This window comes from Eschscholzia californica, unplaced genomic scaffold (genome assembly GCF_041429995.1).
Source record: "Eschscholzia californica isolate CP2 unplaced genomic scaffold, dmEscCali1.0.p SCAF_5, whole genome shotgun sequence".
NCBI classification, from domain to species: Eukaryota; Viridiplantae; Streptophyta; class Magnoliopsida; order Ranunculales; family Papaveraceae; genus Eschscholzia; species Eschscholzia californica.
Window position 1 is genome coordinate 7,495,413 of NW_028238472.1, and position 21,146 is coordinate 7,516,558.

Below are 21,146 nucleotides of genomic sequence, written 5' to 3' on the forward strand. Positions count from 1 at the left end.
TAATTGGGTCAACCATACGAACTTGAAAGTCTAATAAAAACACAACAATTAATTAATATAGTGTTTTTCATTCTTTCTTTATTATTTTGGAAAATTCAAAGCAAAGAACAAGAAAGCTATTCTTGGATGTCCACAATCAATTTTAGATGTGACTTTTGTTTGCCTCACTTATTTATAATTGAGGGTAAACGCGTCCACCCCCTTTGGTGTAGTGGTAGGAGATCCCTCTTAAGCCCATTAGATTTTGAGATTGAATCTCGGTGGAAGCAGTTTATCACCAAGATTTATTCTATGTAATTTAGACACAAAATAAAGTAGATGTTGTCGGACTTTAAGCTCTTTGTTGTCGGGCTTTAGACAGTTATCGTGGTTATCACATCTTAATGACGTATCAATGCCTTGTAATGACTAACGTAGATCGTAGTCAATTTCTCAAAAAAAAATTGAGGATATACGTGTAAAAATGTCTGATATGATTTTTTTTTTCCAATTTTGAAAAAGATAACTGAATTTGTTTTACAAATTCAATTTTTGTGTTAGTATGTCATGAGAAAATATAAGGGAAACATCTAAAAGCACTGAACGATACTATTGCAAACACCTTATTTTTGCACATAAGGGGTGCCAACTGCAATAAGACAAAATACCTTTAAGAATTCTCTAATTAACTCTCCCTATTAAAATCGAGCAGACCAACAACTTCTCCTCCTTCTTACATTTAAGGTTAAGTAGGCAACAACAACAACCAAAGATGAGATGAGATTTAGAACCTAGGAAGGAAGGTTCTTCTAGCAGATGTAATGCGCAAACATAAATTCGGTTAGAAAGAATCTAGCTTCTATTTTAATTCACCATGCATGGATATGGCGACTGAGAGAGGAGGAGAAAGAAAAGAGAAAATGTCATAAAGAGATTGGGAGAGATGGAGAGAGAGAGAGAGAGAGAGAGAGAGAGAGAGAGAGAGAGAGAGAGAGAGAGAGAGAAAGAACGCTTGAGTTCTTCCGAGATTGAGAAAATACGAGATCGAGAGAGAATCCGAGAACAATGGGAGTCTAGACTCGAGAGAGTTTTTTTTTTTGTTCAAGTGTGGGGAAGTCGTTTTCCCATGTTTTTAGTGGAAAAATATGTTTGACCTTTTCCTCACCTTGTTTTCCTACAAGAAATCATGGTTCATTTTTAGTTTCTCTTTCCAAAACCTAAAATATGTTTTTCTCATTGTTATTATTGTTGTTTGATTTCCTTACGAATGGTTTGAAAATCCTTTGCAAACAATTGTAACATGTGAGTTTACAATGAATTTGATGTAAGTTTGTAATAGATCATGATATTGCCACTGTAGGAAGTGAAAATGATTTTTTATGTTATCAAATTGCTAGTTACTACAACGATGTGAAACTACTTGCAAAGATTTGAACACTGTTTGCAAAATCTTGCAACTGTTTGCAAATGAGTTTGCAAATAGGTTAGAAAAGCGTGCACATTGTTTGCAAAGGCTTGCAAGAGTTTGCAATGGTTTGTAAAAAGTTTGCAGCAACTTGCAAACAAGTTATAAGAAGTTATGCAATCTATCTGGACAAGGATTTGAAGTATTTGCAAACAAGTTGAAAAAGGTTTGTAAAAGATTGTAAAGAGTTTTAAAGGTTTGCAAATGCTTGCAATAGTTTGCATTTACAGGAGTTTGCAAAGGTTTGCAGCATGTTTCCAATAGCAGCAACTTTCTAATTGATTGAAACTTAAAGCAATCATATATTTTCCTTGCATTGTTAATGGCCAACAAAACTCACCAATAATTTGTGAAGAAATTACATGAAATCCTAAAAAACTCATTTGGCAAAAATCTCAAATTAAGCTTCTCTCTCTAGAATCGTTTAACATTCTTTTTAAGCCTTATAAATCTTGATTTCAATGAGAAACTCAGATAATCAAACATTTTCAACAAATAATTGCTTAACAAATCAATCGAAATTTCAATGTCGTCTTCATCATATCTTGTTTCTCTCCACTACGGTTAGGAGAAATTGTTGGAATAAGATTAGACAAAATTTCTTAATTAAGGCGAGGATAGTCTTGTTTGAATATTCTACCAAATTCAAATTTAGTGAATTTAGTGGTTGAAGTCTATTGTATAAAATTTTGTGGTACCTAAAGAAAAAAAATATCTTATTTTTTGGCTAAGAAAATCAGCAAATTGGGCCATCGACCTAGTTTCCTAATTTAACTTCCATCATTAAGGGGAATCAGATGATGCATGGAGATTTTTAGTAGATATTTCGAAAATCTTACATATCTCAAAATTTAGTATTTTTAATAGTTTAATATTTTAGGTTGTTCACTACCTTTTGGTGCAGTGGTTAGAGACTCCGTCTTAAGCCCATGAGATCTTGGGATCAAGTCTTGGCTGAAGCAGTTTATCATCAAGATTTATCTCATGTAATTTAGGCAATAAATAAAGTAGAGATTGGGAGTAGATGGCCCCCTCCAAATTCATTATGTATTGCATATCATGTTCATGATGTATCAATGTCATCCAAATGTAATGGTTCTTGGAGTCTAATCTCAAAAATAAAATAAAATAACTTTTAGGTTAGTAGAACATTTTTATATTAAAAGTTTCTATTTTTTTAAGAAACTTTCTAGGTTTTAGATCCTAGTATTTTACTGATTCAAAGTTCAAATTAGAGTTTGATTAGAATTAAGAAACTCTAATTAGTGTTATATAAATGGGTTCCGGTAATTGTTTAAGGAATTTAGTATTATCAATAAAATTTCAGTATTTTCTATACTCTTTGTAGTTTCAAATTTTCTAAATTTTGAATATAGATCTAAGCTTTTCAGAACTCTCTCGTTTTTGGAACCAAACTGTTGAATTACCTTGTATATTTGTAAGGTCATTGCCTGCATCTGCCTAAAAACCGTAGCACAAATCACTTTCCTAGCTAGTATTACGGAATTGGTATTTTGTGAATCAGGAAATTCGGCTAAAGGCCCAATTTTTAACCCTTTTAAGTTAAAAAGACAAATTATTTTATTATTAAAAATCCAAATATTATATTTTTTATTAAAAATATATAAATATTTATATTTTTTGGTTAAAAATCTAATATTTTTTGCAAAGCTGTTGCAAAGTATTACAAAATGTTGTAAGATATTGGAAAGTTGTTGCAAAGTATTACAAAATGTTGTAAGATATTGGAAAGTTGTCGCAAGATGTTACAAGTTTATAGACTTATTTGACCAAATTTTTCTTTACGATTGCCTTCACACAAAGTTGTGGGAGAGTTGGAGTCTCCTAAAAATATTCACCTAATCTCTTCCCTGTAGTTGCTAATACCAATTGGCATGGCAAGCTCTTAGTGTTTTACCACTGCTACAGGCCTATGGCTAAGTTCTTGTAGAACAAAAATCAGAAAAATGAAGTACTTTTATAAGGCATGAAAGCCATTTAAGCTATTGGCTGATCGAGTTGGCCAAAGGCAAAGGTTTTCGATCGTGACATGACCGAGACACATCTTACAAATTTTAAATCAACTCGACCGCGAAACAAAATAATTGAGAAAAATATCTGTAATTGAAATCGCATAAATGGTCAGCCATTCTTTTTCGGTGTGTGATCCACAAAATGTCAACTTAAACAAAAGCCTCTCATATTGACTCATAAAATTTTTAAGCCTTCAAACAAGGATTAGGTTATAATTATTAAACCTGTCACAGCCACATGACGATCGGATCCGATTAAATAGGGTTATGACCAGGATTTTGCTGTAATGATCATATTCTTTTACTATAATTGACCAAAATTATTTTAATTTCTTCACACCCAAAAAATCATAAATTAACATACCCAAAATCATACCTATACATATCTTTCACACGACTTGTTATACAAAAAATCAATATAAAATTACACACAAATTGCAGTAAAATATTGCAAAAATTTTTCTTAATTAAAAATATATTAAGGAAATTATACATTAATTAGGATGATAATTTTTCTTAATTAATTCAATTAGAATTATTTACTAATCTCAAATAATCCTTTAGTTCATTAGGAAAACAAGGATATTTCTTCCATGAATTTCCATGCGACTTGATAATTTTCACAGCTTTTTCCTTAGTAGACGATCGACCATCGATATGTAATAACCCTAACAGCTTTTTCACTGATCCAAACATTAACATATCTTCAATAACCTTCTCAGTTGGATGAAAACTACTAATCAACCATAAAATCTTAACCCCAAATTTTGTTGCTACATTTGAAACCCTTAATAATTTTTTAGATAATGCTGCAAACCCTAATTTATGATCAACAAATGCTAATCTTCCTTCTGCAGTTTCACATAGTAATTTGATAATCAATAACATTCTTTCACATCTTGATCGATTTGATTCGGGGAGAAGTTCAATTAGAACACATATAGCTCCCGCTTCTATCGCTTTTAACCTAGTCTTTTTCGATGAACCTAATATCTCAATTAACACATCTAAAGCACAAGAACTTGCTTTAGTACAAATTTCATCTGAAACTAGTTCTAATAAAGATTTAAATAAATCCATTCCTTGATCTTGAACTACCCAATTCCAATTATATTCGATCTTCGACATATTTCTAAAGATAGTTACAGTATGTAACCTAGCTTCCGCATTTCCTCGTTGAAGCATTATTGCCATGGCTTTCATACATTCAGGTTTCGATAGAAACTCCATTGATGAAGCTTCATATGATATAGGCAGTTGATGTAGAACACCTAAAGCTTCTTCACAAGCTCTAAACGTAACGAAATCTGAAGCTTCAACTAAAATCTGAATGATTATTCGACAAAGTATTTCGATCCCACCTAAGTTTACTAGATCTAATCTAATATCGTCTCCTAATTCAATACAAGTTCGAAGTTTCTTTAAAGAACTTACCTTAAATGGTGTCGACTCTATTGCAGTCAATAACGATTTCAACTCTTCGTGCTTTATCGATGGAGAAGGCAATTGATCAGATTGACGATCGGGTAATTTAGACAATTCTTGTGCTTGCCAAGCCACGATGAGACGTTCGAGGGTGTGATTGGGTGTGAGATCAAAGTTTTCTAGGGTTTGCATGGTGGCAGGACATGTACTTTTTTTGTAAGTAGAGAACCAATGTTCAATGTTTTTTCTTTCGTATGTAACACCGGTCGATATGGTTACCGGATTTTTCATTACTTCCATTGAAATAGGACATCGAAAATATAGAGGAATTTCTATAGATGGGTCTGGTTTTTTCTCATTGATATTGATCTCCATTGTTAATTTTGTGAAAATGGAAAACCTAGAGATAGAATAAGAAAGAAGCAATATACATATAAATATAAATTTATATACGTATACAAATGTATATTATATATATATATCTAGATATAGAAACAAGAAGATTGAGTGTAAATGTTAAACAGAGAGAGAGAGAGAGAGAAAGAAATGTATAGAAATGAAAGTCAAAACTGAAAGATGCTTATTGAAGCAGTTTTTAATTGCATAATAAATGAAACCCTAGTAAGCAAAAGCTGTGGGGTTTTTTTTTTTTTTTTTGTGAATTTATATATTTATTTAAAAGTACTTGGTCTTAATTTTCTGCATAATATTTAAATAATACTCCAATATTGTTGACAATTATGAAAATGACAGGTATTTGTTCACAGTTAATAGTCGTTGAATGTCATAAAAGTCAATGTTCTCTTTCCTCGAGTTCAGTGTTTGAAATATCTAATGGTTGAAATTTATGATGAAGTGTGGATGGAGATATTGTTTCAAAATCTATATTTATGTTTTGGAAGAATAGATTGGCTTCGTATTCAAACATACATTAACACTAGCGTGAGTTTCCACGATATAAGAGTTTGTATAGTTGAACGGCCAAGTTGACTTTGTGTTTCTTGAAAAATACTAATGGGAATTTTAGCAGCCCGGTGACCTAGGAAAAGTGTTCTCAGTGGGCGGGAGGTTGGTTTGAATGGGGGGTTTGTTTGATCTAGGTCAATGAATATGGACACTAACACTATGGAGACAAATAGCTTTTGACCTCCTATATAACCCTCACATAAGCAGGGCCGGTCCTGAGATTTTGGAGGCCAAAGTAAGATTAAAAATTGTTCCCCCACGTATCTCGAAAAAAAAAAAACGTATGTCGCCTTCTAGATTAGTTGCGCGCCTATTGTGGGGTTTAACCTAAGGGCGAGAAGATATTAACCTACCTGGTTGAACCAAGATCGGATTGATTAACCCAACCGAAACAAACCACACTTCATTGATTTCGTTTGACTTCAGCTTCAACGAACTGAAACTACTGATTACATGTCACAAACAATTATAAAAGATGATATTTTGACTAGTTTGTGACGCTTTTATGTTCTGAAATATTTGAATTTCGGCGTCGTGAGATCTGTTGAACTTTTTTTGTCGTTATCAATTGAGTCTTTTGGTATTCTAGTTCTTGATGTTTGTTTTATTGTTCCAACTTGAACTATCAAACAGTCTGTTCAGAGAGAAAAAAATTGAACGGAGTCAGGTCCTTTAGGTGTTAAGGAGTTTTTAAGTCGGGTGCTTACAGATTAGTTGGTGCCTATAGAGAAAGTAGTTGTTGCGCTGCCTGTTTATAGAGCCGCCCGCTTACAGTCATTTAGCCCGGTGCCTTTAGAAGCACCCATATGCCTTTATCCACGTATAGGCCAAGCAAAAATCTGGTGGGCTATTTAAGACTTGGCTTTTTTGTGTTTCTTGTTTACGTGAAACTTACCTATTCAAATACATCAAATGTAGGGTGCAATCCAGTCGAACATATAACGATCTGTTCGAGTCTAGCTTGACTATTGTTTGTGCTTGACTCGAAGATTGACGAGTACGAGCTTAACACAACCCAAAATCATATTCGTTTATAAAACGAGTCGATCTTGATCATTCTTTAGTGTGTCCGGAACTACTCGTGAACCGCTCGTTTAACACACTATCTATAATTAATAAAGTAGTACATAACTATGTTTACATATTGAAACTTGCACATGGAATATCAACCATCAAAAGATTGTTGGAATATGAATCATCAAGAATACCAACCATTATCAGTAATGAATAGTTTTCTTATCATTGAAGTATTTTGATAATTTGGGAAACGTTTTAATTTGAAGTATTATGATAAACGAGCTTAAAAGGATGTGAGTTCGAACTATTTGAAACATATACGAGTCGAGTTCGAGAAAGTTGACGGTTACTCGACCGAGCTCGAGTTCGAACTTAAACAAACAGTCAAAGACACTAGTAGAGATTAAACATCTTACTACTCGGCTCGGTTTGGCTCGAGTACACCCATAATCAAATGCATAACCAACGAAAATCTTGTTTAGACAGGGATGGGAAGCTGAAAAGATTGAGGTAGACTATTTGTTTTTCTATCCTAGTACAACAAAATTCACACTTCCTCTAGACTCGGACCAAAATAACTCTTAATTTTAGGCCTAAAAAAATTCAACCCCTCACTTAAGGGGTTCATGTCTTATCCTTGACCACAAGTATGAAAACCTAAAATTAGGAAAAACTAAATAATTAAGTCAATATGACCATCTATTGATGTATATATAAATGGACATTCTATCGTATGAAAATCATACTGTAATAAAGTAATCCATTATTTGTTATAGAGAAAGCAAAGAGAGAAAGGGAAAATGCAGGCTGTCAAGGATAAGTTGAGTGACATGTCGGCCATGCGTAAAGCTAAGGCAGAAGCCAAGGCTGAAGAAAAGGTACAAACATCACTTAGTTTTACGTATTAAAAACGTTATGACTTTGAGATCGGGTTGTGCCGACGGTAAAAATCTTTCCAAGTCTCGTAGATAACATTATTGTAGTAATTAGTATATTCGATTGTTGGTAGAACAAAAACTTAGGACAACTCATATGGGATTATAGTGACTGCTCTCTCACATGGAACATGTTATTTCATTTGGAAAGCGATATGGGACGTAATAGCATATGAGCCTTCGCCTAAGAGGATCATATCCTCATCTAAAATTGGACAAGTAGTTAATTTGATTCTTGGAGACGGCCATTTGCCCTCATGAATTATCACTTGTAATTTAGAAAAACTGTTTAGTGGAAGGGAAATATTAAAGGGTTAGTCCGCAGCTCCATAAAAAGATCTTAAGAAGGGGCCGTTTGGCTTCATGATTATGATATTCAATTTTATTAACGGGCCATGAGTTTTTAGTCCAAATAGGAGGGAAGAATAGGGTTACCGCTTCATCAAAAAGTTTTTCATCTAAAAATATTATTAATATACTACAGTTTTAAAGTAATTGTGGCATACCTATTTTTATGTTATTTTCGTTTTTGTCTGACAACAACAGTTGAAATAAATTTAGTACACTTATTTTGGATCGTTGTCTAATTACAACTAAACGCGGTAGAAAAAAGGGTTAATTCCCAATGAAAATTGTCATTGCATTGTAATAAAAATGATTGTGTATTATATGGAAAATAACAACTACAAAATGGTAGAAGATGTGATTTTTACACATTTGCTTGGTTTCGCTACACAAAAGAGAAATATAGAAATTAAATATTTTACATTATGTTGTAACAATAACTACTTATGGAGAAGACGGTTTAATAAAGAACAGAACACTTAAATGAAGTTGTTAATGTTACATATTATAATTGGCCTTAATTAGAGGGTTTGTGAATTTTGTGGATTTTGTAATATTGGCCTTGATTTTGTGTAAAAGGGTTAACTCAAGCAATTCTAATTAAATTTTATGGGATGGGTGGCAGGAGGAGAAGGAAATAGCAAAAACAAGAGTAGAAGTAGCAAAGGAAATAAGGAAAGCAAGAGAAGCTGGAGCAGCAGCAGATCTTCACTTGGCCAAAGCAGGTGAAAGGGTTGACAGAGAGATAGCAAAACACACTGATCATCATGACCTCATCGATCTCACCGACATGGACGACAATCACCACCACCACCACCACTCCAACCAACATATGGATCAGAGTCTGACCTCCACTACTGGTGGAGCTCATGGTGGAGTGGGTGGAGCTCATGGTGGAGTGGGTGGTGCTCCTATAATGGAAGGAGAAATGGGTGAACCAAGACTTACAAGGGAAAATGCAACATGTGACAAGTACCTTTAGCCTTTAGGTTGAGTTCTTTTTATATTTCTTGTTTGAGATTTGATGTCAAGTCTTTAACCAATAAGAGCAGAACTATTACTCCTTTTGTATAGGTAATTACTACTACTTTTCAAGTTTGCAATCTCAAAACAGCAAATTTGATTTCTTTTAACCACAATGAATATTTAATAAGGGTTATGATCAAGTACTGAATGGTCACCATACTAGTAGCCCAGTTGGTTAGTGCATTACTCTACAACGCGGAAGTCTCCTGTTTGATCCACTGGAAGTCTAAATCCAGGAATATCGAACTTGGATTATTAAAATTATAAACAATGTAATTAATTTGTCGGGTTTTATAGGCCTTTTTCATCTTATTGGGCTTTTGACCTCTTTCATTTCTAGGTTTAATTTAGGCGGTTATCGTGCTTATCACATCTTCGTGTATCAATGCTTGTAACGACTAATGTAGAACGTAGTCGATTTCTTTTGAAAAAAAGAAGAAGAAGTACTGAATGGATGTTTTAGCCTTAAAAATCAAGATAAGAATCTAAGTAAAATTTTGTGAGAGATATCTTGTTTTCGGTTTGCCCATTAGAGGATCAATACTTTCTTTATAAATTGGCAAACAAAAACTAAGGGTGTGTTTGATATCTCTTATTTCCATGAAAATAAAAGAATTTTCATGAAATTAGGTCTTTCCATCATTTGATACGACATATAATTCAATGCCTAGGGAATCTATTTCCATGAAATAGTCCACTTTTAATTCCTTGCTCCACTCTAGGAATAAGTTCCGTAGAAAGTCAAAAATCGAAATAAAAATATTTTATTCGGATACTTGAACCCTAATATTTATTTTCATATATGTTCTAAATGACATTTTCACCCATAAAAATTTAGCAAAATAAACTCTTACTTATACATTGGGCAAATGACATTTTTGCCCTTCTCACTTAATGACATGTTTACAAAGTTGTGAAAATGACATTTTGGCTTTATATAGCCAAAATTACATTTTGGCTTTATATAGCCAAAATTACATTTTTACCCATTTATATCAAATTGACATTTTACTCTTACGTTTACCCTCATATAATATCGGACTGACATTTTTACCCTTATGTGGTCTGAATGACATTCTTACCTTTATCTTGTACAAAAGGCATGTCTACACTTTTATATTGAAATGACAGTTTTACGCTTTTATATTAGTAAAATATCTTTTTTATCCATATGTTGTCAAATTTACATTTTTATCTTTTATTTACAACTTGATATTTTTACTCTTAAATTAGCAAAGTAACACAAAGTTAAATAATTTTACAACATAGAGGTAAAAATATAGTTTTGAAAACATAAGGGTAAAAATGTAATTTAGACAACATAAAAATGAAAATGTAATTTTGGTAACATAAAAGTAAAAATATCATTTTGACTACATAGTAAATAAAAACTCTTAATTGAATATTATCTTCGTAGAAGTTAGGGAGATTTGTTGTTTGGACCCCCTTTCGCATAATTGACTTGCTGTTTGGACTCCCTTTTTCCAGAGTTGCATTTTGGACTCCTTTTCTAAAAAAAAAGGTTAAATATAACAGTTTAAGAGGAGAAAAGACTATATTTCTTTTTTTGGACTCTACTTAACTTAACCCACCCTTAGTAGTCTTAAGCCCACAAGTAACCCACGAGCCAACCCGTCATTTCATTTCTTTTTTTTGGAAATTTTCATTTAACTTTGTTGAAAACAAAATAGAGAGAATGAAATAGAAGGTAGAGAGAGAAAGTAAAAAACAACTAATAGATCACAGAGTAAGAGAAAAATAAAAGGTCAGATGGATCAACTATTATTGTGATCGATGATCAAGAAGACGGCGACGATGATGATGAAATTATGATGGTGGAGAAAAAGGAAAAGAAGATTAATATAGGGTTGATTTGAGAATTCAGGGAGTTCATTTAGGGTTTAATTTAGAAGATGATGATAAATTTAGAGTTTGGGTTTGTGTAATTTAGGTTCAGATTTACTTGTGAAATCAAAAAGTTTTGAATTATAAAGTGAAATTCTGATTTCAAAAATCCTTCCTTGCTTATCTTTCATTACCATGTTTCAATTACATTACCAGGTTAAGAGGAGTTTTTGTTGGTTCTAATATTAGGATTATCTTTCATTACTTGTCATTCTAATGGTTATTGTTTCAATTACAAAAAGCTAGTGCCACAGACACCCTCAATTCGCCTGAAATTGCCACTGTTTCGTTCTTCTTCTACTACTACTACTTTTTTTTCAAATGGTTTGTATTGTTATTAGGGTTTTTGTTGGTTCTGATAGTAGTGTTCTCTTTCATTACTTCTTATTCTGATGATGCAATTAGTTTGTGATGGAGGAAGAAGATGAATTTAGGTTATTGTTTCTATGGTGTGTATTGTTAATAAAAGAACAAGATGAATTTGAGTTTCTATAATGCAATTTGGTTGTGATGGAGGAAGAAGATGAATTTAGGTTAGTATGGATGAATTTGGGTAATTGTTTCCATGGTGTGTACTGTTAACTGGAAGAAGAAGATGTGAGTCAATAGAAGGAGAAGATGGGTCCAAACTAGATTGGGTTAAATAAATTAGGGGGTTTAAACGGCAATATTGATTATATAAGGGTAAAGTGAGAATTTTTATAATTATAACTTTAGAGACCCTAGAAGTTAGTTGTCAACTAAATAACAGAGCTCGTAATTCCACAGAATAATAAATGACTACCAAACGAAAGAACTCTTATTTCCAAAGAATAAATTATGCGGAAGGCTTTCCATTGAAATCTTTTGTTTCCACGGAATTATTTTCCTGATATCAAACACAACCTAAGGAAAAGAGTATCTCCATATCTTTTTTATTTCTAACTACACAACACATCTTTGCAACAAGAAAAAACTATACGTACTACATCTATTTCTAGAATAGATCGATGCATAGTTCATCTGAACCAGAAGGGTCCGAAGGGAGTAGTTCTCTTCTTGGTCGGAAGTTTCTTGACGAATGGGACGAGACATGAGACGGGGGAAAGAGAGTATGCAGCAAGGAAAGGGAAAGAAGTAGAGAAATGATTTTAGCATTTGATTTCTCATAAAAAAAAGAAGTAATATTTTTTCCGGCGACTTTGTGGAGATGTTGAAAAGTAAGATATTTATGGTTTAGTTTTTTATTTTCAAAATTACCTTTTGTTCCCAGTATAATTTATCTTTAGGTCTACATATTATCTCCAAGAGGTAATTTCTAGAAAGGTTAAAATAATATTGAGAATGAGTAGAAAAGCACAAAACATTTGAAAATTATTATTCAGGTCAAAAAGTGTGCAACTACTAAAATACCCCTTTTTGTCATTTTGTGCAACTAAATTCTTTTATTTTTCTTTAAACTTTAAATCGATATAACTTTTGTTCGAGATGTCGGACTTTTATAAAAAATATATATTTAGAAATGATTTTTCATTAGCTTTCTAACAAGATCCACTTTCAATACTTTTTTTCAAAAAAAACCCAGAAAAAAACGACGTTTTTTTCCTTTACGTTTTTCTGCAAACGTGTTTGCAACAACCTGTTACGCAAACTTGTTTGCAACAATATGTTCTGCAAACGTGTTTGCAACAATCTGTTCTGCAAACGTGTTTGCAAAAATCTGTTCTGCAAACGTGTTTGCAAAAATCTGTTCTGCAAACGTGTTTGCAACAATCTGATCTGCAAACATGTGTTTGCATAATTCAAAGTGCAAACATGTGTTTGCATAATGTAAAGTGCAAATTGTGTTTGCAAACATAATTTGCAAGCATTGCATATGAGATTTCGGGTTGGAGATCTTGCAAACTCGATTTCGTGAAGAAAATTCAAACTCCAAGCTATCAAAAATTTTCTTTTGCATGGCATCAAACACATAACAAACATCTAAACTTAAATTCATACAACAACAACCCTACATCGAAATCTTTCTTTTTTATCAGCAACCTCTTTTTCTTCACAATAAACAGTGGATGACTGCAGTGGCCATAGTGAGTATAAAGTCGTAGTTCTTTGAAACGGATATCTCGAATGACTCCAACTTCAGTATTCACATCAACCTATAACAAAGTTTTATTTTAGTTCTCAAAAAATAAACTAAGAAGAAATTAGGGAAAAGACATTAAATAGACACACATTAAACTGTTCTGAAAACTCATTTACGTATCGAATCAAGTTGTTTTCATAAAAAAGTAATTACATCTGTAACTAGTAAGCAATATATCTAGTGCGTGATTTTTCAATGTATTGCAATGAATACAACACACTGTGCCTTGGGATAAGGGTGCACTACGCATGGAATAAACATCTAGGTGTTGTAGTGTGTTGGGGGTAATACGAGGAGATGTAGAGACTAAATTGCACATACTATTAAGCCATGTTGTCATTCTTAAGCATACAATAAAAGGCAATCTAGTGGTGACACAATAGGAACAAACTAGAGTACGTCTCAAAATATTGAGAGCAACTTATAAACTTAAACATCTTCACTAAGTAAAAGTTGCTAGTATGTCAAAAATCAAAATGAAGAGGAATACTAATTATTGGAAGTAAGGATTTAAATATGAGAATAAAAATACATTGAAGATAAAGATGAAAGAGATGAATACCTGTCTCCTGAGTTGTCTCAGAGTCTTCACTAAAAGTTCATGATTACTATGAATGGCAACCCAACAACCATTTACAAAAATGCTGAGTTTTAAAAAACAACTTAAAGATCACCCCATTAATAATCAGATATCAGAAGCCATAGTGATATAATCAACAATTTGTTACAATGGGTCTATTGGGTCCATAATCAATGCACAATTGTAGTTCTACACCATTACAATCATCTCCAGCACCATACCCACTAACCCCACCTGAAACTAAAAAAAATAGACAGACTAAGGTAATGCTCCATATCCAGACAACAATTTTATTCTTTCTTCCTCAATCAGAGTAGTGGTACTCCACCACCACCATTGCCACCACCTCCACTGAATGAGTTTGATCCTTCAAACTTACTATTTTCACGATTCGATACAAAATAAAACTGGTACAGAATAAATATGTTTTCATTTTAATTTTCTAAAACAAGAAATCCTATTAAGGAGTTTTGTCGAACACCTTGTGGTAATTCATTCTCTCTCCTAAATAATATTTTGTGTTCAAGCTGAAACATCTTTCTGGAGAACAATTGCTTTTGGTGGAGAAATAGAGCAATCGTCCAACAAATTAAGAAGAACTAAAACTTGAAATTTGAGCTGATGATGTTTTTTAGACGAGTTTTGTGAGATATAGAGAAACTACAGGAGGGAAGTGAAGTTATTGAATCATGAATCAACATTGAAAGCTTCATAATTGCTTTATGAACCAATTCCCTCAACTTTGAATCACTATTAATTCTTCCTGAAAACTCCATCACCACATGACTTAAAATTCCAATTGCTAGTCTACAAAACAAACTCGAATCAGGAGCAGGACAAAGAGAAGATCACCTTAACCTAATACCATACCACATCTTTATATCCAGGTGGAAAAATCGTCTGAGCTTTAGCACAATTCAGATATTTTTGAAACGAAATCAAATGAGGAATCCATAAGCTGTTCAATGCTTCTATACATCATGAAGGAAGTTAGGGTTTAGAGGTCGTTCATTGATGTTGACTAGGAATTTCAATAAAGCACATTAGACATGGATAAGTTTTAATGGCAGAAGAACAAACTCAATTGTCTGGAAGAGGAAGAGAACTCATACGGAATGGTAGATCGATAGTGTGTACTCAAGAACTTTTAGGTTATTGACTATTGATTTAGTATTGAGGGTGATTTGGGAACTAAAATATAAGAAAACGACCTGAATAATAATTAGACATATTATTTTGAACTTCATCTATTACTTGGATATGTTGAGGAAAAAGGGCTGAGAGTGCCTCTGTATTCCATGTGTTATTTGGAAGAATGAGCTGGGAAACCTTATCAAAACCATGCGTCTGAGATGGGAGGCCCAGAGAGTGTATACCTGGGATCCATTGATCTGTCCAAATGTTGACCTGTGAACCATCACCAATATCCCAAGCCATGAGATCATCTGTTTTTTGCTGATTTCTTTTAATGTTATTCCAGAGCCATGAAGACTTAGAGGACTTCTGTCTTGGATTATTCAAATATTTAGCTTCTATGATTTGAACCCAGGGAGTGTTCTTTTTGGTTTTCAGGGTCCAATTTAGTTTGCTTCTAAGAGCCAAGTTGTCCATATTGATATTTCTGAAACCAAGTCCACCTTGAGTTTTTGGTTTACATATTGAATTCCAATTTTTGAAATATATTTTCTTCTTGTTAGGAGTTTTTCCCCACCAAAAGTCCCTCTGAAGGGAAGTAATGGTATTCTTGATCTTACAAGGTAAATCAAAAATAGCCATTTGGTATCTAGGGGCAGCAGATAAAGATGACCTGATGAGTTCACCTCTTCCTGCCTGAGAGAGAAGGTTTCTTTTCCAATTACTAAGCTTCTGTTGGAGTTTATCTAGGATGGGAAGGAAAGGTTTTACTTTTGATTTGGAAATGAAGATATTTGTTCCCAGATATGGGTCTTCCTTGTTGATAGCTCTAACTTTGAGAATTCGAGAAACAATCCTACAATGCTTTGGGTGTGCATTTGCACTGAAGAAGATACCACTTTTCTGAAAGTTTATAACTTGGCCTGAAGCTTCACCAAACTTCTTTAATAATTGAAGGAGGTTATGAACAGAGGGAATATCCATTTTAGTGAAGAGAAGGCAGTCATCTGCAAATAGGAGGTGAGTGATAATTGGTGCACTGTTTGAGAACTTAAAGCCTTGGATTTGACCCTCATTTTGAGCTTTCCCTAACAACCTGCTCAAAGCTTCCATACATATGATAAATAAGTAGGGAGAAAGAGGATCTCCCTGTCTTAATCCTCTAGAAAGGGTGAAGGCATCTCCAGGAACTCCATTGAGCAGGACAGATGATGAAGTGGTAGAAATACATTGAGTTATAAGGGTGCAGAAGGAATCTGAAAATCCAAGCTGTAACATGATGTCTAATAAGAATCTTCATTCTATTCTATCAAAAGCTTTCGACATATCTAGTTTTAAGCCCAGGTATTTCTGATTTCCTTTCTGAATTCTCATCGAGTGGGTGATTTCAGAAGCTATAATAATGTTATCAGTCCCTTGTCTACCAGGAACAAAAGCTGTTTGATGAGGACTGATGATATCTTCCAGAAGTGGTTTGATCCTATTAGCCAGGATTTTAGAAATGATTTTGTATGTGGCGTTGCATAGGCTTATAGGTCTGAAATCAGTGGGAGATGAAGGGGATTTTGTTTTTGGTATGAGAGCTATGTGGGTTTGGTTTAATGGAGATGGAAGGTGGTGAGTTCTGAAGAAAGCTTGAACCATATTGATTGTGTCCTCTGCTACTAGATCCCAGTTTTGTTGGAGGAATGATGGGGAGAACCCATCAGGTCCTGGAGATTTGTCTGCTGTAAAATGGTGGACCACTTGAGATATTTCATCAACTGAAGGAATAGTAGTGAGAAGATTGTTTGCTTCCTTAGAAATAACAGGTTGAAAAATATCTTGAATGAAATCAGCATGTGGAGGAAGAGTTGTAGAGAGGAGTTGAAGAAAGTGTGAGTTGAGAAGGTTGCTAATAGCTGGTGGATCTACTTCCCATTTGCCATCAGGGTTTTGGAGACCTATGATTTGTTGTTTCTTTTCCTAGCTGAAGCCAGAGCATGAAAGAATCTAGTATTTCTGTCACCTAGAGTGATAATGTTGTCTCTTGATTGAAGTTTCCAAAATTTTTCTTGTTCATCCAGAAGGTTATTAAGAGAGTTTTGTAAACATTGACTTTGGTGTTCATCCGTGCAATGTTGAAGTTTCATTGTCACCCTATTGATGTTGTCAAGAAGCTGATTGAAGTGATTATGGTGCCAGTCTGCTAACAGTGGTTGAAGTGATATGAGTTTATTGTGAGTAAGGATTTCAGGAGGATCTGACCTGGGAATCACCCAATGATTTTCTATAATATCCAAACATTTTTTGTCTTTTGACCAAGTTGGGTTAAATCTGAAAGGTCTCGAGCCTTGTATATGGGAATGGTGTGTGCTAAGGAGAATTGGGTTATGATCTGAACCTAATTTTTGTAGGTGACTAACTTTAGTGTTGGGAAAACTTTCAAACCATGAATTCGAGACTAATGCCCTGTCAAGTAGTTGTTGAACCAGAAGGGGTCCTTTTTGCTTATTCGACCAGGTATAGGAGGAGCCTTGGTGTGGGACTTCAAGCAGAGCTAAAAGGTTAAAAATATATTTCCAATGTTGGATATGAGTTTGGTTTGGTGGTAAACCTCCCATTTTTTCGTTCTCATTAAGTATAATGTTTAAGTCTCCTATAATCAAGTATGGGTGTTCTTTATCTATAAGGTTTACACTATCAAGGTAGAACTTATTCCAGAACTCAAGTCTTTTTGCTCTGTCAGGTTCTCCATAAATGAGGATGAGAGTTAATTGGATCGTATTTTGGAGAGAAGAGACAGTAATGTGGATCCAAGACTGATTTTGGTTAATAATCTCAATTTGAAGATGATTCTTGGAAGCTAATACCAATCCCCCACTTAAACCCAAAGGAGGTTGGATAATGATTTGTTCGAACCCAATTTGGTTGATCACATTGGAAACCACTTCATTTGGTTGCTTTGTTTCAGATAAAAAACATATATCTGGTTTATGCTTGTTGATAAGTTGTCTGAGGTGGTGTTTGGTGGTTTTTGATCCAAGACCTTGGCAATTCCAACTTAAAATAGATATGGGATAATTGAGAATCATATTTGGTGAGTGAGGAAAGATGAAAAGAGTACTAGGAGAGATGAATATATAATTATATGAGTAACTAAAGAGAATATGTACCTTATGATTGGCAGAAGGTGGGTTGCTAGCTTGTTCATTGGTGGTCGGATTCTGCTGGATTACAGTCTGAGTAAGTATTTGATTTCCCGAACCTTCAATTTGATGACTTGTTGTTTCTATTCCTTGCTGAACTTGTTGGGAGGAGTTTTGACTGCTCTGATTTGTAGACCTTTTTTCTCGAGTTGGCTGCTTTGTTTTATAATTCCTGAGTTTCCTTGGTTGTTTATTGTTATCCCCTGCTTCATTTGTATTGCTCATCGTACCAAATATCTGGTCGAAATTTATGTCTTCTGTAAAAGTTGTTGGGATGTCCGGCAGTGAGTCTACATCAGTGATTTTGTTTGAACCAAAATTCTGAAACCCTCTTTTGTTCCAGGAAGGAGTATCTTGATCTATGTTTTTGTCTTCTTTATATCTTTTCCAAAAGTGCTCCAAACCTTCCACAAAAGAATCTGTGTCATCAAAGATAGTGGCTCTAACAAGTCCCTCATCCAGAATATGCTTTCGTTTATCCTTTTGACCACTCAAAGAAGTTTCTGAAGTCTGGGGATTTTGTTTGGTGATCTGCATGTTGATCAAGGGAGAAGTTGTTGGTTCTGGGGTGGTAATAGAATGAATAGAAACTCATAGGAAGAATCTGCAGCCATCATTTTATCCCCCTATACAAAGTTCAGAACCAGTTAAAAAGGAAATGGGAAGTTTCATTTCCTTACATTGTTGAGCCAATACCAGACAGGCAAAACTATTTTATATTTGAGTTTCAGGTTGAAGAAGATAGAAATCGTGTCTTGATGAACAAACCATATGTCATTCTTGACTTTCTCCTTATCCTGCATGCTATAGATGTTGATACTGATCCTCAAAGAATATCCCTCAATCATGACATCTTCACCATTGTTATGTCTTCTATACCTCCATGTCTCCATTTTGAGTCTGATCTTCGAATCATAGCTAGCCCCTTAGGACATGTCCTTAGATTCAACCCTTCTCAGTGGACTACTCTTCCAGACAACAAAGTAAAAGTGGATGTTGTTTGGAATGTTACTAAGCCTTGTCCTACCGGAACCACAGTTCAGATGGAAGGAGATTCTGTGCGTATTGAATATCGTTTCTTCCCATTTCCTAAATCAACATGCTTGCATTGCAGAATTATAGATCACTCTCCATATCCCTGCCAAATTTCAGGTAACAACAGAAATATCCCTAACCCTCTCATGCAAGTTACAAAACCTACACCATTACCCATCACCCTTGAGTCTATTCTAAGTACCTCTTAACTCTGAATCAGATCACCTCAAATGGATTTTATCAAACTCAGGCGATTATTCTGTATCCTCCTATTACAAACATCTCATACATAGCCAAAACCAATCTATAAACTCTTTTAATCAATGGAAAGAACTATGGAAACTCAGAGTCCACCCTAGAATCCACCTCTTCTTATGGAAATGCTCACAATATTCTCCCTTTAAACAAAAAACTATCAGCTTTACAAGAAACCATCTCTCCTATGTGTACTCTGTGTGGAATAGAAGAAGAATCTCCAATGCATTTCATCCAGCATTGCACAATAGTCAAAACAATCTTAGCAGACCTTAACCAAAACTATTCAGAGTCTAACCACACGAGCTTTGCAGAATGGTTCAATCATTTTCACAGAATAGATGAAGATAGTAACTTAGAAGCAACTCTCAGCCAACTCGAAACATTGGCTACAGCTCTCTGGTTGATTTGGAAATGCAGATGTGACATAGTTTTCAGGAATATAACTATGAATATCCCTCTTCTAACCAGGAGTATTCAAAGTTATATCCAATCTCATACCAACATATTAAGAGCTTATCCTCTTCTGAGACAGTCAAACACAAATCAGTGGAACAGGCCCCCTCAAGGAGTTCTAAAGATAAATTATGATGTCTCTTTTATCAAAAACACTTTAACCTCAGCTTTAGCTTTTGTTGTCCATGATTGCACAGGAAACCAAATCGCAGGAGAATCCTTCCTCACCAAAGCAAGGTCAGTAGACGAGGGTGAAGGGAAGGCAGCACTTTTTGGAGTCCATTGGGCTGTTAACAATGGAGTCAAGAAGATAATTTTGGAAGGAGACTCCATAAATATAAATAACTTTTTGAATGGAGTTTCAAGTAACATGCACTGGACAGCAAAGCATGTTCTTCGACAAGTTAAGGAGGCTAGAAGTAATTTTGAACAGATTTCTTTTGTTTATGTTAATAGGAAGTTTAACTCAAAAGCTAACTTACTTGCTATTAACACTAGGAAGGAGGCTTCTTCTACCTCCAATACTATTCCTACTTGCAACTTTTCTCATCATAACTCTAATGTAACTGTTTCGTTTGATCAATAGAAGTTATGCTTGATAAAAAAAAAAACTTCATCTATTATAACCCATACTATTTAAACAACTTTTAGTTAATTTAAAAAGTTGTTTGTGTTTTTAGTTATTATATATAATTTTTAGACCTAAACAGTCATTTTATACCAAATTATCTTTCGAAGAGAAAAACTGAAAAGCAAATTTTGGGAACTCTCTAAAGGTCTCATTTACTCTTTGTAAATATTAAATGCATAAAATTTTGTGTACCCTTTTTTTTTTTTTTTTTAATTTAACTAAAATTTTTATTGATAGGTAGGAATTTGGTCCAACATACTTTAATGGTTTTGAGCCTCCTTAAAGGATGGAAACAGTACAATAACAAAATAACAAAAGATTACAAAATTATACTAATATGCAAGTAAATGTGTGCATGAGTGTGTGCATGAGTGTGTGCATATACAAGTGTGTGTGGGCCTCTGGGGTCAATACAACCAGAACCACTGCCGTAAGCCAAATCAAATCACCAAGTTTTATAAATCCTTAGCCCCATCCCCCAAATGACAAGGTGGCGACAAAGAAACTAACACGTCATTATATGGTAAGTCGTGTCGATCCTACACATTTATTTAGCTTGCATGAATGACAAGTGGCTCATTATGTGACTTTTAATACAAAGACTTGCTTACCTCTTTGATATCTCAAACTTGATTGTCTTGTAAAATTG

At 34.1% G+C, this 21,146-nt stretch overlaps 2 protein-coding genes and 1 long non-coding RNA gene across 3 annotated transcripts; 1 reads left to right on the top strand and 2 right to left on the bottom strand.

The window, feature by feature from the left end:
* Positions 1-3,754: 3,754 nt before the first annotated feature.
* On the bottom strand, positions 3,755-5,338 carry LOC147536711 (E3 ubiquitin-protein ligase PUB23-like). Its single transcript, XM_086642069.1, has one exon. The coding sequence runs from the start codon at positions 5,275-5,277 to the stop codon at positions 4,003-4,005; it is 1,275 nt and encodes a 424-aa protein (XP_086498195.1). The 5' UTR covers positions 5,278-5,338; the 3' UTR covers positions 3,755-4,002.
* Positions 5,339-7,627: 2,289 nt separating this feature from the next.
* Positions 7,628-9,327, top strand: LOC147536712 (uncharacterized). Its single transcript, XM_086644437.1, has 2 exons — positions 7,628-7,763; positions 8,791-9,327. Exons 1-2 carry the CDS (start codon positions 7,686-7,688, stop codon positions 9,145-9,147), a joined length of 435 nt encoding a protein of 144 aa, XP_086500563.1. The 5' UTR covers positions 7,628-7,685; the 3' UTR covers positions 9,148-9,327.
* A 3,688-nt stretch (positions 9,328-13,015) lies between these two features.
* LOC147536713 (uncharacterized) lies at positions 13,016-14,962 on the bottom strand. Its single transcript, XR_015225714.1, has 2 exons — positions 13,781-14,962; positions 13,016-13,231 (listed from the first exon to the last, which is right to left on the bottom strand). It is a non-coding gene; the product is annotated as an uncharacterized LOC147536713 (long non-coding RNA).
* Between the last annotated feature and the right edge of the window lie 6,184 nt (positions 14,963-21,146).

Excerpts from the sequence above, each read along its gene's own strand:
- LOC147536712 (XM_086644437.1), top strand. The coding sequence starts at position 7,686 with ATGCAGGCTGTCAAGGATAAGTTGAGTGACATGTCGGCCATGCGTAAA. Across the intron at positions 7,764-8,790 it reads AAGCCAAGGCTGAAGAAAAG|GAGGAGAAGGAAATAGCAAA; the intron begins GTACAAACATCA and ends GATGGGTGGCAG.
- LOC147536711 (XM_086642069.1), bottom strand. The coding sequence starts at position 5,277 with ATGGAGATCAATATCAATGAGAAAAAACCAGACCCATCTATAGAAATT.